The 16,236-nt window shown below is 31.4% G+C and overlaps 1 protein-coding gene across 1 annotated transcript in view; it reads right to left on the bottom strand.

Moving 5' to 3' along the window:
• LOC107453082 (uncharacterized) overlaps positions 1–5,309 on the bottom strand; it is a 157,036-nt gene extending 151,727 nt beyond the window's left edge. The window contains exon 1 of the mRNA XM_016069762.4: positions 4,671–5,309. Coding sequence (XP_015925248.1) covers positions 4,671–5,070 — 400 coding nt within the window. The 5' untranslated portion in view covers positions 5,071–5,309. The remainder of the gene's footprint in view (positions 1–4,670) is intronic.
• Positions 5,310–16,236: the final 10,927 nt, after the last annotated feature.

Raw genomic sequence — 16,236 nt, 5'->3', positions numbered from 1 at the left:
AATTTTACTATTAGCGATTCAGTTTTTCACATTTTTTATAAATAACATCGGTGATAATTTCTAACTTATAGCTCTCTTTGAATTAGAAAATAGTTTCTTGCGCACATTTAAATATTTAATTATTTTATGTTCACTGTGTCTGATAAATTTAATAAAGAACATTGCGTGGTCCACATCACCTGATTTATACTCTTACAGTTTTCTGATACCACGCACTTTTTCAATTCCTACTATTATTTCACATCCTCCCTATATATATTTACATATCTTGTTTAAATAAAATACTTTTTATTCAAATACATTTTTTCTAAACTTGATGTTTCAAATATTAATTCATTCATTAATATTTAATCAAAAAGTAACTAAAAATAAATGTTATATTACTTGTTATCGAAATGAAACTCTCTCTCTCTTATAACAACCGTTCATGAGAATCATTTCAAAATTCTCATTGGTTAAATTAAACAGTTTCCAACCATTTCAAAATTAATTAAGTATTTATTTAGATTGTAAGGTTGTCTTACGTGACGATTCAAGCAGTTAATTTTTTTTTTTTATAATTATTCACTTATTATAATTCTGCATTCTTGCAGAAATAATGACGAAGTAATTACTTATATTCATCTTTGATCTTTTCTCAAACAACTATAGAAATTTTAAACATTGGTGCCTTACACTGTCATTTCAATTATTGGTGTTATTGTTGTTGTTAATTTGCGTCGCACTAGAGCTGCACAATGGGCTAATGGCGACGGTCTGGGAAACATCCCGGAGGATGATCCGAAGACATGCCATCACAATTTTGATCCTCTGCGGAGGGGATGGCACCCCCGCTTCGGTAGCCCGACGACCTGCCCGCGAAGTCGAGCACTTTACGGTAGCACAGTTTAACGAGGACCAATATCGCACACCCTCGGTCCCTACGCAGACTGATCCAAGTGGTCACCCACCCGCACACTGACCGTAGCCAGTGATGCTTGACTTCGGTGATCTGCTGGGAACCGTGTCTTAACGATCAGTCCACTGCGGGACTATTGGTGTTATTATCTACCAATCTGGTGTTATTATCTATTGGTGTACTTACCTACCAAATTATTATCTACCGATAAGTATTTGGACACGTGTGATTGAAAAGAAAAACAAACTTTATTCAAAATGAATAGTTGGTAGAGCCTCCACAAGAGGCAATTACAGCGTGAACCCTCTGGGGCATACTTTCCCCAAATGCTTGTGTGACTGCTGGTGGTATTTTCTTCCACTCGGCTTGGAGAAGACATGTAAGTTCCTTCACCGATTTTGGACGGGTAGAACACCCCTTAATTCGGCAATCCAACTCATCCCAGAGGATCTCGTTCTGAAAGGTCCACCCCGTACAACTGCCACAACGTAGAAAGCGCATTGTCATCCAAAATAGTGCAGTAGGCATCGGCGTTGAGCTTACCATGAATGGGAACCAAGGGTCCCAATCCATACCAAAAGAAACACCCCCAGACCATAATTCCACCTCCATCGAACTTGACTGTTCGCGCAATGCATTCTGGCAGGAGACGTTCTCCAGACATAGGCCAGACCCTGCCATCCGAACCGTAGAGAGTGAATCTTGATTCGTCACTCCAAAGAACCGCTTTCCACTAATCAACGTTCCGATATACTTTGCACCACATTAACCGAGCAGTGCGGTTGATGAAAGGCTTATGGACAGCAGCAGCACGACCATGATAACCAAGCAGATGTGCTGATGGTATTAATTGAAACAGCACTCCCGGATGCCTGTTGAAACTCCTGGAGTATCGGCTGTCTCAATCTCCCAGGGTCTTCCGACACTCAAGCCACAGTAATTCAGCTCGCTAGCCCTGTAAGGATTTTTGTGATGCCCGATAATTATACCTTTTTCGAATGCCGAGATGTTCTTCCCTACACGATATATACCGGCGGACGTATCTCAGGATCGCAAATATAGTCCAAATACTTATTGGTAGATAGTATATATATATATATATATAAAATAAAACATAGTAGTACATTTTGAATGTCATTTGTAATTCCATAAGCAGTTCATAATGTTTATATATTTTAAATTAATAATAAATAGAGTAAACATATTTTCAAAATCTTCTTTTTTACCCACTCGCAAAAATTGAAATAATATTTAGATAAACATTTTTACAGAATAGCTGTTTATCAAGGCAAATCATCTGATATAAAATAAATAATTTTACAAACATTTGAAGACTTGTTAAAGTAAATAAATAATGTTTTTTATCAAACGACGCAGTGAGAAAAATCACAAAAAAGTCTCGGATAAATATTCTTTTCCCTGTTAATGAACAAGTTTTTCAAATCACATGTATTATTTCATTGTGAAGAACTTTAAAAATTATTTAACCGTAAAAATAAACCTAAGTAATTTTACTCCGTTGATAGCTTCACCTATTTGGGGTCAAAGATTAACAACAAAAACGACACTACACTAGAAATACACACGAGAATCACGATGGCCAAAAAGTGTTTTTATGGTCTAAGAAAATATCTTAAGTCAAGCCTAATAAAAAGAAAAACAAAAGTACTACTCTATAATTGTCTTATTCGATCAGTGCTTACATACGCATGTGAGACCTGGACAATGACCTGTGGAGATGAAAATATGATAGCTAGATTTGAAAGAAAAATACTACGAAGCATTTTTGGTGGAATAAGTAGAAACGGTACCTGGTTTAGAAGATCACACACGGAACTTTACAAAGCATATACAGAACCTGATGTCATTAAATTTATCAAAATTCGAAGGATTAAATGGGCAGGCCACATTATAAGAATGGAGGATAGCAGGACAACCAAAAAAGTTTTCAGTGCCAGGCCAACAGGTACAAGAAAAAGAGGACGGTCAAACTTAAGATTTTTAGACTGCCTTGAAAAGGACCTACTAGTTATAAAGATAATAAACTGGAGAACCTTGGCTAAGGGAAGAATTTCTTGGCATAGGCTTGTTGAGAAGGCCAAGGCCCATCCTGGGCAGTCGTGCCAATGAGAAGAAGAAATAATTTCACTGTGAAAATTTTTTTATAATAATAGACCTTAAACAAACTACTTTATTGTAAAAACTTCACTAATTATTTTGCCGTAAAAACGAACTCTTCATAAGTTCTTCTGAACTCTTCTATGAAAACTTCAAAACTGTACCCTTCAAAAATTATTTGACTTTACAAATTATTTTAGAGTAAAAGACATGTTCAAACTATTTTATAATACGAACGAAACTTCACAAATTATTTCAAACGAAACTATTTAACATTAAAACGGTCCATTCGCAAAACAATTTATTTAAAAAATGCACCTTTTACAATTTTTTAAAAAATCGACCAGCTACAAAATTTTACGTTTGGAAAATGGTGTCGATTACGGCATTATAGGACAATTTTAAAATAACTCCTTGAAATACAGAGGTTTCCTAAAAACCGGTTTTTATTTTTATACATTTAAAAAACGGGACCCTGGGAAAACCTTGATTCTACACTAGGTTTAAATTCAGGATTTCGCCAAAAGATTTTTCACAAAAATAGCATTTTATTTTCTTACATTTACAAAAACAGGACAGAAAGAAACTTGATTCTACGCTAATTTTAGGTTCAGCATTTCGCCAAAAGGTTTTTCACGAAAATAGCATTTTATTTTCTTACATTTACAAAAACAGGACAGAAAGAACCTTGATTCTATGTAAATTTTAGGTTCAGGATTTCGCCAAAAGATTTTTCACAAAAATAGCATTTTATTTTCTCATCTTTACAAAATCAGGGCAGAAAGAACCTTGATTATTATTTTTATTACATTCTTCGAACACGAAAATATCTATTTTTTTTTTCAAATGAATTTTTCATTTTTTTGATATTTAAATTCTAACAGTTTTTAGGATAAGTTATTAACACTTTATTTAGACCAGCAGAAAATTCTTTTGTTTTCATCTATGCTATTTTCAGGAACACTATCGAAACTTGAAACATGTTTTTAGCGTTCTAGAGCCGCCTTCCCCCATAGTGTTTTTACACTTTCAGAGGCATTTTCTTTTCTGACTTTATTTGTTAATTCTTATGAGTAAATTTCGTTTTAATTTTTTTTCACAAGGAAATATCCATCAAAAGTCATTATTGAGAAAACTTCTGTATATAATAGATTCAATTGTTTAATAAGGTATAACATTCCATACTATTCGACGCACTCTATGTAAAATCTTAATTGTCAGGTGTGATGCTATACAGCATTACTGTTTTTACTCGGCTGAAACCGGTTTGTACTTGGGCGTGTATCAATTCGTTACTTTTATACATTGCAATACGTTTAAAAAATAATATATTTATGCAAATAGGAAGTATATAAAAAATATCCTAAATAAAAGTCCATTACATGCATGTTTAAATATAAAAGTATATTGCATATAAACTCGTGCAAAACATGTCATTATTTGAAAACTACAGTGAGTCTAATTATTATAATATACTAATAGAATATCTGATGTCATTAGATATTCTATATTTATCCAATATATCGTCTAATTTATATTATGTGTCGTCTCATTTAACACGAACGTAAACACCAGTCTCGTAAAAATAATAATGCCTGATAATTAAGGTCTAATAATGAATACTCAGTAATATATATTAATTTGCAGTACTCACCAATCAAGGGCACATCGTAACGGTTGTTGTCTCGTCCTCTGGGTTCCCGAGGTGATGTTGGATCCGGATCTAGCGGAATCGAACTCTTGACACTTTGCTTTGGAGGAATATGATCCGCGGCATTCTGCATTTTTTTCATTCTCCGCCCCCTACTCTGACGCCGGGGCAACATCTCTACTCCCCACGGTATGCGGTAGGTGTTCTCATCTGCCGCGGCGGGGTTCGAACTCTGCACCTCCAGCGGCCTTTTGGGAAATATCTGTGTTGAGGGTTTTATAGCCAAAAACAGATTATTATGAGGTTTCCGGATTATCTTAGCGGTGTCTTCGTACAGGCCGGACGAAACCGGAACCGTCATTAAGACCACTAAGGAAGCTGATAGCACATTTAGGAAAGTCATCGTTTTATGTAAATGGGAATAAAATATGTATAGTAATTACAATAGTATTCTGCAAAAATAATCCGGGAATTAATATTTTTTTTTTGCCGGACGTGGATGGTGCGTGGAGGGGTGGGTGAGTGAGAAATAACAACAATCCAAGAGAGTGAGTGTGTGTGTGTGGAGCACAGCGTCCGGTTTCGTATCGTCCGGGAAGTCTTTTTCAACCGCTCCTTACTCGCGCGCCGGATAAGCGCTTTGTGCCGGATTTTGTCTTCGTTAACCGGAGCGCGCGCATCTCTCCTTTTATTGGTTCTTGGAAAAGGTCAGTGGATAGGGTAGGATGGGGAAAATCACCCTCGATTTATTTCTGTTGTCGCCCACGCGATTTCTTGCTCCCCCCCCCTCCGATGTACCGAGGGTTGTGAATGCGGGGGGACGCTAATATTTGCAATTAATTAATTATATGTATCTGAGGAAGGTGAAAGACTCATAACTGTAACAGGAATACATGTATAGTGATAGAAATATGATCATCACAAATGATAATAAGAGACACTATATAATAACAGTTCAAAAAATTAGACCCACAATAAGTAAAATCTTAATTATCATCTTATTATAAGTAGTTTTAATAATAATTACATGTTTTTGAACGAGTTTATCTGCAATACTTCAAACACATGTTATTCAGGACATTTTTATATGCTTCCAGCTTGTATTTATTTTATATATTATGTAATATTATATAAATATGTATGTAATATTATATTTCATATATTTATATATTATTGTATATAACGTAAATTAGACCATTGAATAAATTTAGTTATAATGGTTGAATAACAATAATTTAAAATACTGTAAGAAAAAATTTGATCTTTCAAATAATATTAGAAAAAATTACAGAAACATTATTCAAAAATTTAAAATGTTGCTTTCCAAATTTATATCAAATTGATAGACACTAAAAGTTACGACGTTTAACACAGTTTTATCGCAATTAAACGAAATTTTAGTTAAAAAGAAATTTTAATCTAACAAGGGAGACTAGTTTAATCCAGTAAGGGAGATTTATATAATTGTTGTTCTAAACAATGTAAAACTAAAAACAATGACTAGAAAAAATATATTCAGTTATATTGATAAATGTTATGTTGTTTTACTAAGAAATACCAATTTTATTAAATAAATGGGTGTAATTGAACAGTTTTTACAACAAAGCCAGGTAAATTTCTCCAACAAATAAAAAAACATTCGAAAAATTAGACAAAAATAATTTTTCTTCTTCATCCAAGTAGAAAAAATAACTTTTTTTAAAAAAGGAAACATCAAAAATTAAAATAATTTTTAGGCAGATTCTATTTATTATCTAGTTTAAATAGTATTAATTCTTCAGCTGATTGGAACCAATTTTAAAAAAAAGTAAAACTAAAAATTAAAATTCGTGAAAAAAATTAAAAACACCTAAAGTAGAGTTTAATTTAATATCTCTCCGCAAAGCGCCGCTTTTTTGGGGGTGTACGTTGCATTTTATTACGGTACAATAACGTTACACTTTTTACATTTCCATCATTTTTGAAAGTTATTGCTTTTTTTAGCAATATTTGCCCTTTTTTTTTTTTTTTTTTTTTTGCTTCTCATTTTGTTTTCTTTCACAAAGCTGTAACACTTAGAAGCATAAAATAACGGAGGGTTGTAAAAAGTGTTGAGGGAGGCCGATGTAATTGCGGGACACTCTGTAGCCGGCAGAAATGCAGCTACAGAATTGAAATTTGACGTGATGTAAGCGACATTTTTATTTATGAACTTAACATGCGTTTGTGAATAATTAGAATTTTTTTCGAAAATTACAGCAAGTTTAAGCTCTTATGTGTCATCTCTTTTTATTAAATTAAGCACTAATGTGTCATCTTTTTTTATTTAAAGACAATTATATTTAAAGACTTAACTGGACGAAGGAACAAGGCTTCTCGTTAGATAATGGGCATTGTAGAAGGCTGGGCACTGGAAATTCTTCTCGTGTGCTAAAGGAAAAGAAGACGTCAACGCTAGGACCGAACCCCTGTTCTGTCGCTCATGAGATAGACAGAACAGCTCTCTCAGCTATATGTACGCAGTTGCAAGGGACTAAGTGACTTTATTAGGTGGGCTTAGTGGGTGCAATAAAATTCTTGTTACTTAACCATTTTAGGTGAAAAATGGTTAATAAATGATTTTTCTCACGGTAAATAGTTTCATTACCATCTTATTTATGGTTATTTGTCTGCTTTGTTTAAATATGGTAATATAATAATTAAATAGACTGTTATTTAGCCATTTTTTCCGAGAAATTTCTAACAATGTACATCGCTAATAGTTAAGCTTCAGCAATTTAACTGCTGCAACATAAATATTGCCGTTTTGACCAAAACCATTTCAAGTGATGCGGTAACATTTGAGCGTAGTTTCTCACTCTAAAATGTACCCCCTGCTTAAGCAATTCAATTTCTTTTTTTTTTAAATTCTGCAAAATGAAGAATTGAAGAACCGCCTAATTCCCCCCCCCCCCAAAAGCCGTATAATGAGCAAAAGAAACTTTTCCAAAAAATGTGTGCTTGATTGTTATATTAATTTTTAAGATCAGCTGAGTGTTGCCTTATTTCAATCGTTAAGTTTGATTACAGCGCTAGAAGTCGTTTCAAAATAAATAATTTTTTTTAAATTGAGTTATTAAGAAATGTTTCCTCTTTATTATTACAATGACAATCTAGTGTAATATTGAATTACAGATTATTCTATTTTCACAGCCATAAACAAAAAGATGAATTATAATGTGAAGTTCCATCACGCTTCAACTGAAAGCAAAACAAATATCGTAGCAATCAGAACATTCATGTTTCTTTTATTTCAGAGACTCTAATGCAGTAAGCACAATGTTGTAGCAATCGCAATGCATATTTAAGGTGTCAAAATATTCCTAGAAAAAGAAGTCAATGCAATAATGAATTTGCAGTGAGTATTTAAATTGACATTCCTAGAAAAGAATTCAACGCAATGGTGAATTTGCAATATGTATTTAAGGTGACAAATTATTCCTAGAAAAAGAAGTCAATGCAATTATGAATTTGCAGTGCGTATTTAAATTGACATTCCTAGAAAAGAATTCAACGCAATGGTGAATTTGCAATATGTATTTAAGGTGTCAAAATATTCCTAGAAAAAGAAGTCAATGCAATGATGAATTTGCAGTGCGCATTTCAATTGACATTCCTAGAAAAGAATTCAACGCAATGGTGAATTTGCAATATGTATTTAAGGTGTCAAAATATTTCTAGAAAAAGAAGTCAATGCAATGATGAATTTGCAGTGCGCATTTCAATTGACATTCCTAGAAAAGAAATCAACGCAATGGTGAATTTGCAATATGTATTTAAGGTGACAAATTATTCCTAGAAAAAGAAGTCAATGCAATTATGAATTTGCAGTGCGTATTTAAATTGACATTCCTAGAAAAGAATTCAACGCAATGGTGAATTTGCAATATTTATTTAAGGTGTCAAAATATTCCTAGAAAAAGAAGTCAATGCAATGATGAATTTGCAGTGCGCATTTCAATTGACATTCCTAGAAAAGAAATCAACGCAATGGTGAATTTGCAATATGTATTTAAGGTGACAAATTATTCCTAGAAAAAGAAGTCAATGCAATTATGAATTTGCAGTGCGTATTTAAATTGACATTCCTGGAAAAGAATTCAACGCAATGGTGAATTTGCAATATTTATTTAAGGTGTCAAAATATTCCTAGAAAAAGAAGTCAATGCAATGATGAATTTGCAGTGCGCATTTCAATTGACATTCCTAGAAAAGAAATCAACGCAATGGTGAATTTGCAATATGTATTTAAGGTGACAAATTATTCCTAGAAAAAGAAGTCAATACAATTATGAATTTGCAGTGCGTATTTAAATTGACATTCCTGGAAAAGAATTCAACGCAATGGTGAATTTGCAATATTTATTTAAGGTGTCAAAATATTCCTAGAAAAAGAAGTCAATGCAATGATGAATTTGCAGTGCGCATTTCAATTGACATTCCTAGAAAAGAAATCAACGCAATGGTGAATTTGCAATATGTATTTAAGGTGACAAATTATTCCTAGAAAAAGAAGTCAATGCAATTATGAATTTGCAGTGCGTATTTAAATTGACATTCCTAGAAAAGAATTCAACGCAATGGTGAATTTGCAATATTTATTTAAGGTGTCAAAATATTCCTAGAAAAAGAAGTCAATGCAATGATGAATTTGCAGTGCGCATTTCAATTGACATTCCTAGAAAAGAAATCAACGCAATGGTGAATTTGCAATATGTATTTAAGGTGACAAATTATTCCTAGAAAAAGAAGTCAATGCAATTATGAATTTGCAGTGCGTATTTAAATTGACATTCCTGGAAAAGAATTCAACGCAATGGTGAATTTGCAATATTTATTTAAGGTGTCAAAATATTCCTAGAAAAAGAAGTCAATGCAATGATGAATTTGCAGTGCGCATTTCAATTGACATTCCTAGAAAAGAAATCAACGCAATGGTGAATTTGCAATATGTATTTAAGGTGACAAATTATTCCTAGAAAAAGAAGTCAATACAATTATGAATTTGCAGTGCGTATTTAAATTGACATTCCTAGAAAAGAATTCAACGCAATGGTGAATTTGCAATATGTATTTAAGGTGTCAAAATATTACTAAAAAAGAATAAGCATTGAGAACAGCAATTTCACAAACATTATGCTTCCAATGAGGCGAACCGTTTCCCAGATCGATGCGAATTCCGGCTTGCACCAACCACAGTGCCAAAGTAAAAATATCCTAAGTGGTAGAGGTTTTCGTGGTTTTTCTCACCATGTAGCACACACGTGGATTAGCTCCAACAAAAAGTCCTCCGCGAAGACAAATTTCTCCCAATACTTGATACAGGAGTTCCCTTGTCTTCTGGATAAGGTTAAAAATCAACATCATTTGAGTCAATAGTCTATGATGTTATTCAATCATTAACATTATATACTAAACATCATTTGAGTGAATGATTTTTACTCGAATTTGATTCATAATAGTCATCCTTTGAGGGAATTTATTTCAATTATACTATAGAGTTATTTTCAACCATTTCATATTCTTTTTACGTCATTTAAATGACATTTGAGTTAAATGAATCCATTATTCATTGAATGCCTTTTATAAATAATATTATACGAAATATATTTTTAGCATGAGTAACCAAATTTTACAAATATATTATAATTTACTTATGTTATAAAAAGATTAAAAATATTTTGCAAATGAACAGCGTGTAAATTTGAATATTAATGGGGGCCCCAATAGTTTCCTGGATTTCTAAACCTTTCATTTCGCTAATGTTTAAATCGTAATGTTAATCGTAATCGCTAATGTTGAAATCGTTTGACATTTATAAATTCCACCAAAGCACTTCGCTAAAAGCGAGGCACCGTTCATAATGTTCAGGAAACAACATTATTTTCAATAAATACAGTTCCAAAATAAAATGAATTCAGTAAAATATAATTCCAAATTAAACTTTTAACTAATTTAAATATTATAGTTGAATTGCATCATTTCTCATTCCATTTTTTTTATTATTTGGTTTTTGTATTGGGTCTTTGTTTCAGGGAAGTAAGAAAGATTTTTTTTTAAGAATTGAATGCACATTTAAATTAAACTAATTCAATCCACGCTTTTTAAGATACTCCTTTTAAAAAGAGAAATATCACAGAACTTAAATAACGTTCTTTTCTTTACCTTCAATTTCTTGTTTAACTTTTAATGACATCGTCTCTCGAGAAATTAGGTAAGTTATTTTTTGTGAAATTTATTATTATTAGTTATAATTATAAAATAAATTTTTTCAAAAATAAGTTTTAAATAGTTTATATTTGCAATGCAATTAAAATATTAATTTTTGAGCTATTTTTTGTATTATTTTTTAAGTAAGTAAAAACTAAAAAGGCAGAAAAAAATTATGGAAAAGAAACGAATTTCTTAAAATCATAACTATTTTATATTAAAGAGTATAGTAATACTTAAATATGTAAAGAATTGGTAAAATAACAATTTACTTATTAACAAATATAAATGCAACCAAAAATATTAAATATAAATTTTGAATTCTCAATGTCAGATGTGAATCCTCTAAGAAATCCTATATTTGAAAGTTAATTAAGTTTCAAATAATAAGGAAAAATTAAAGCCATAAATACAGTGTATATTAAAGTTAAGTTTTAAATTAATTCTACTCTTAATATTATGAAACTATCTTCGTATTTAAATTCTTACATTTATTATACTTCGTGAAATAATTTGTCTGGCAGGTGCACTGTTAGAATTTTCATTCTAAAATTATGGTAAAATAACAGGCAGCAGTCTCTCTATTCGATTAACCGTAAAGTTTACGGCGAAGAATATTTTTCTCCTTTACGATTTTAAAAACCATTTACAGTTATAAAAACATGAATACAAATCTATACGGTATTTTAACCATTTACAGCAACCATGGTTTCAAAACCGAAGAGGCTTCTGGGTAGATAATGTGCAATGGAGGTGTCAACGCTGGATCCCCCATTTCTGCCGTCGGATTGACAGATTCTCGGCTCTAATATGCAATGAGTAGCTTCATTAAGTGAGCTTAGTTAGTGCAATAAAATTCTTTTTATTTATACCGTTTTGTGTAAAAATATTTGATTTTTCTCACTGTTTCATTACCATATTGTTTATAGCTAGTTGACTGTTTTATTTAAATGTCGTAAAATAACAATTAAATAGATTGTTATTTAGCTATTTTTTCCGGGAAATTTCTAACAGTGTGGTACTTTCACAATTTCGATTAATTCACTGTTTTTGCATTTATTTCCAAAATATCCATTATAAGGGGACCCTAATCATTGGGGGCCCCAGACCAGGGCCTAGTCTGGCTAAATGGGTAATCCAGCACTGAATTTCATCGTAAATTTAACAGTTTTTTTCTTCGTTTTTTTCAACAGTTGTGGGTATTTTATTAGTTTCACACTACAGCTGCACAATCGACTATTGGGGACGCTCTGGGAAACATCCCTGGGGATGATCCGAAGATATGCCATCGCAATTTTGATCTTCTACAGAGGGGATGGCTCCCCTGCTTTAGTAGTCCGACGACCGGCTTGCGAGCACTTTAAGATAGAGAAGCGGACCGATACCGCGTACCCTCGGTCCCTACACAGGCTGATTAAAGTGGTCACACACACTCGCTTACTAACCGCAGCCAGTGATGCAACAGTTTTAAGATTTAACATTCAGAAAATTTCCTATAATTCACTAAATATCAATGTTCTAAGGATGTACTGAACTGAATAAACCCAACCGAATGCTGAATCTTATTTTGACCTACCTTGTGCTTGTTTTACTTTAAATCATATTAGACCTCATACAATTTCTTTAATTAAATATATTTGATTTACAGTTATGTCGCTCAATAAAATGTTTTTTTTTCTTAAATTTCATTCAAGAGTATTACAAAAATGTATTTTAAAACAAACTTTTTTGTGCCATATGACGGGATAATAGAAATAATATCCACAGTGATCATGGGGGTTTCAGTCCCGTTGACGTCAGGCTAACCGTGGGAGGTTCTTGCACTCTTCCTCTCCATGTAACTGTAAATGCTGGTTAGTTCCAAAAAATGTCCTCCACGAAGGTAATACTTGATCCAGGAGTTCCCTTGTCTTCTGAATTGGGTTCAAAATTACAAGGCTACGGTGCTGAACATTAAAAGTCATAATCCCAAAAACTAGGTCGGGTGTTCAACGACGGTTATAAAAAATAAAATATGAAGTGTTAAAAACCATCACTTTTTTCCCATTGCTATATTTTTTCATAAATTTTTTTTTAATCTTAATTTTTTTGGTAAAAAGGAATTATTTTAAAAAATATCAATTTGGTTTTTCTTCAGTTTTTAACGTTTAAAGGAATTCAATTTAATACAAATATATTACAAAGTTAACTAATGAAAATAACTGAAACGTTAAAACAACGTATACTTGGACCCTTCATTCGAAAAAAGGTTGTGCACCGCTACTATATACATATATGAATTTCAATAAAAGATATTTTTTTTTATTCGCTTTATTAACAAAACTTTGATTGTGAGTTATTTCGTCATGTCAGTAAGATAAATTTCATTTCAATGTTGTTACTATTTAAGAGTTCCAACTAAGAGCTTTTTTTTCTAGATTCCGCCTCACTATTATTATTTCTTTATTAATTCATATTAGAATAATTTAAATTAAAATCTATAGATTGATGATATTATATATATATATATATATATGATATTATGTGTATATATATATATATATATATATATATATATATGATATTATGTGTATATATATATATATATATATATATATATATATATATATATATATATATATATATATATATATATATATATATATATATATATATATATATATATGATATTATATATATATATATATATATATATATATATATATATATAGCTGAATCAGAGGACAACAGAACCTTCTCCGGGGGGGCCCACTTCAGAAAGTAAATTTAGCCTCAACGGAACCATTGTTGGTTTTACGCTACGTTCTTTTGTTTCAAAGTCGTTCTTTTATGTTCGGATGCTTTATTTGTTTTCTAAAAGCTTTCGATGTAGTTTCGCTCCGAAAAAAATTCTTTGGCGATCCCTTGAGATTTGACTGTGAATGTTTTACACAGTTTTTATTTATTTTTTCGTAGGAAGTTTTCAAAAAAGGAACCTATCTGAAGTCTCTTGTTTAAGCTCAATACTTTTTCATAAGGAAAATAAAACAAATTTAACTAAAATACTCGTATATTTTAATTATTTGGTCATTTGATTATCGTGGTAGCAGAGAAGTCGGGAATTTTTAAAAACTGTGGCGTCATCGGAATTAAGCATTGAATTTCCAGTTGAGTACCCTTTAAATTACTCATACATAAAGACTCCATTATTTTCGTCAGTTTTGGTTAGGAAGGTGATAGCAATATAACAAGACTACATTATTTTCGTCTATTTTGGTTTGGAAGGTGATAACAATAAACCATTCTCCGAAAGTTTGATAAACAAACCAATCTCGGGAATATTGTATAAATGCATCCTCAACAACTGTAGTTACTGAATAATATTTACACCCGTAAAAGGAACCATTATGGAGTTTCACTTTTTGGGTCACCCAAAAAAATTTATTATTTAGTACCTCTTCTATCACTATTGAGATTATTTTTAGAGTATCTCTCGAAAAGATCAAACACACAGATATTTTAATTAATAATGTAGTTGTTTTAATTATCCTAATTAAAAACCCTAAAATACACGTTAAATCTTATAAAAATGCGACAAAGATTTGTGCATCAGAAATAAATAATCGTTTACACTGGCGTATTAAACTATTGATCGAAATAAAATAAATTATCAGTTTGACTTGAAACTTCAAGCCTTCAGAAATATATCAAAAAGAAGAAATTGTGGAAGATATTTAATTAGAAAGCAATTCTCGTAAAATATAAAACAGATAAAGAAAACAAAAAATCTTATTCAATAATTTACTAAGAGAAAGTACTTTTTTCCGTAGAAAGGGTCGAAACGGTCTGTTAAACCTTTCAGCTTGATATATTTATTTTTCCTTTTCTATTTTAGCAATGATTTTATTTTATCTCATCGTGTTCAAGCATGTTTGGTCCGTTGATGTCACTTCCGCTAAGATGGGTTTTTCAACTAGGGTGACAAAATTCTGTGATTCACATATTTGTCTTGAAATACATTGTTACTTTAAAGGATTTCAGAGAAGATTTTTAAAATAAAAGGAATCCTATTTTATTGTAGTTTTGTCAATAATAATGTAAAAATTGGAAATACTGATAAGAAAATAGCTTAAGTATATCAAAAACAAATAATATAACAAAAGTCAATTCCTATTTAGGTCGAGAAATAAATTTTTATTTTAGTTATTAAATAATTACAATTTTTCCCGCTAAAATTAATTAATTAATAAATTATAATTTATTAATTGTTAATAAATTAGTATTTGAAAAAAAACTGTAGGACAATCAAGTGTCATTCACTAGAAGCTTAAGAAATTGTATTTCAGTGGATGAATCTATATTATATAAAACGCTAATACGTACGTATGTATCAATAAAACCGATGATATTTCTTTTCTCGCGCTGGCAACAGTTTTCATTTTTAATTGATTGGATTCAGCGCGCAAGAGCACGTAGTGAGCAACCAGATAACAATAACCAGAGTGAGCATTATCAGGTCGTTCAATTCAGATTCATGCACTAAAAACATGACACTATTTAATTTAAATTCAATTAGGAATTAATTAATTAATTGAAGTGAGAATGCTTTAAAAGGCCGCTGTTGAATTGATACTTTTCTACTGGGAGCTACCTAAACGTCTAAAAAACGTTTAAGTGTTTGTATTGAATGCATTGAATTTTTTTATATTTCGCGTTTATTTATGCATTGAATTTTCACGCTTTAAAATGCAGAATATTAGTGAAGCCAATATTTGATAATTTATTTTGCTAATATGTTTCTTATTTAGCTGATGTTTTGATTTTTTCACCATGTACAATCTAAATAGCTAATATACTTTTTTAAAAGCCAATAAGAACATTGGTAGAATTCATCTACATAAGTACAATACTATGTCTTTGGTGATAAAATACTATGTCTTTGATGATAATATATTATGTCTTTGTGCTAGAACATTGTGTTCATTGGCGAGCGAGAGCAGCGAGCCATGGTTCACGGCGTGAACCACATAGGATTGCGTAGCAATTCTCGGGGGTTGGCGAACGTTAGCGAGCAGGGGACGGAGCCTCCTAGTAAAAAATAATTTATTAACGATTGGAACAAGATACTTATATATAGGGAGAGTGTGAACACAACCCATAAAAATATAAATTTGGTGACGTGCTTGCCACGTCATGTTGAATTTATCTGACACAGCTAATAACTAAATATTTAAATGAGCGCAATAATGTTTAAATCGAGCTAGAAATGATCACTGATGTTATTTCTAAAATATGTGAGATGAACTGAATCGCTTATAGTAAAATTTAAAACAATGACTAACGATCAGAAAATTGCATTTCG

This window comes from Parasteatoda tepidariorum, chromosome 7 (genome assembly GCF_982258835.1).
Source record: "Parasteatoda tepidariorum strain Cologne lab strain chromosome 7, Ptep-v5.0, whole genome shotgun sequence".
Lineage (NCBI taxonomy): Eukaryota > Metazoa > Arthropoda > Arachnida > Araneae > Theridiidae > Parasteatoda > Parasteatoda tepidariorum.
This window is presented reverse-complemented; position numbering and strand designations above follow the sequence as displayed.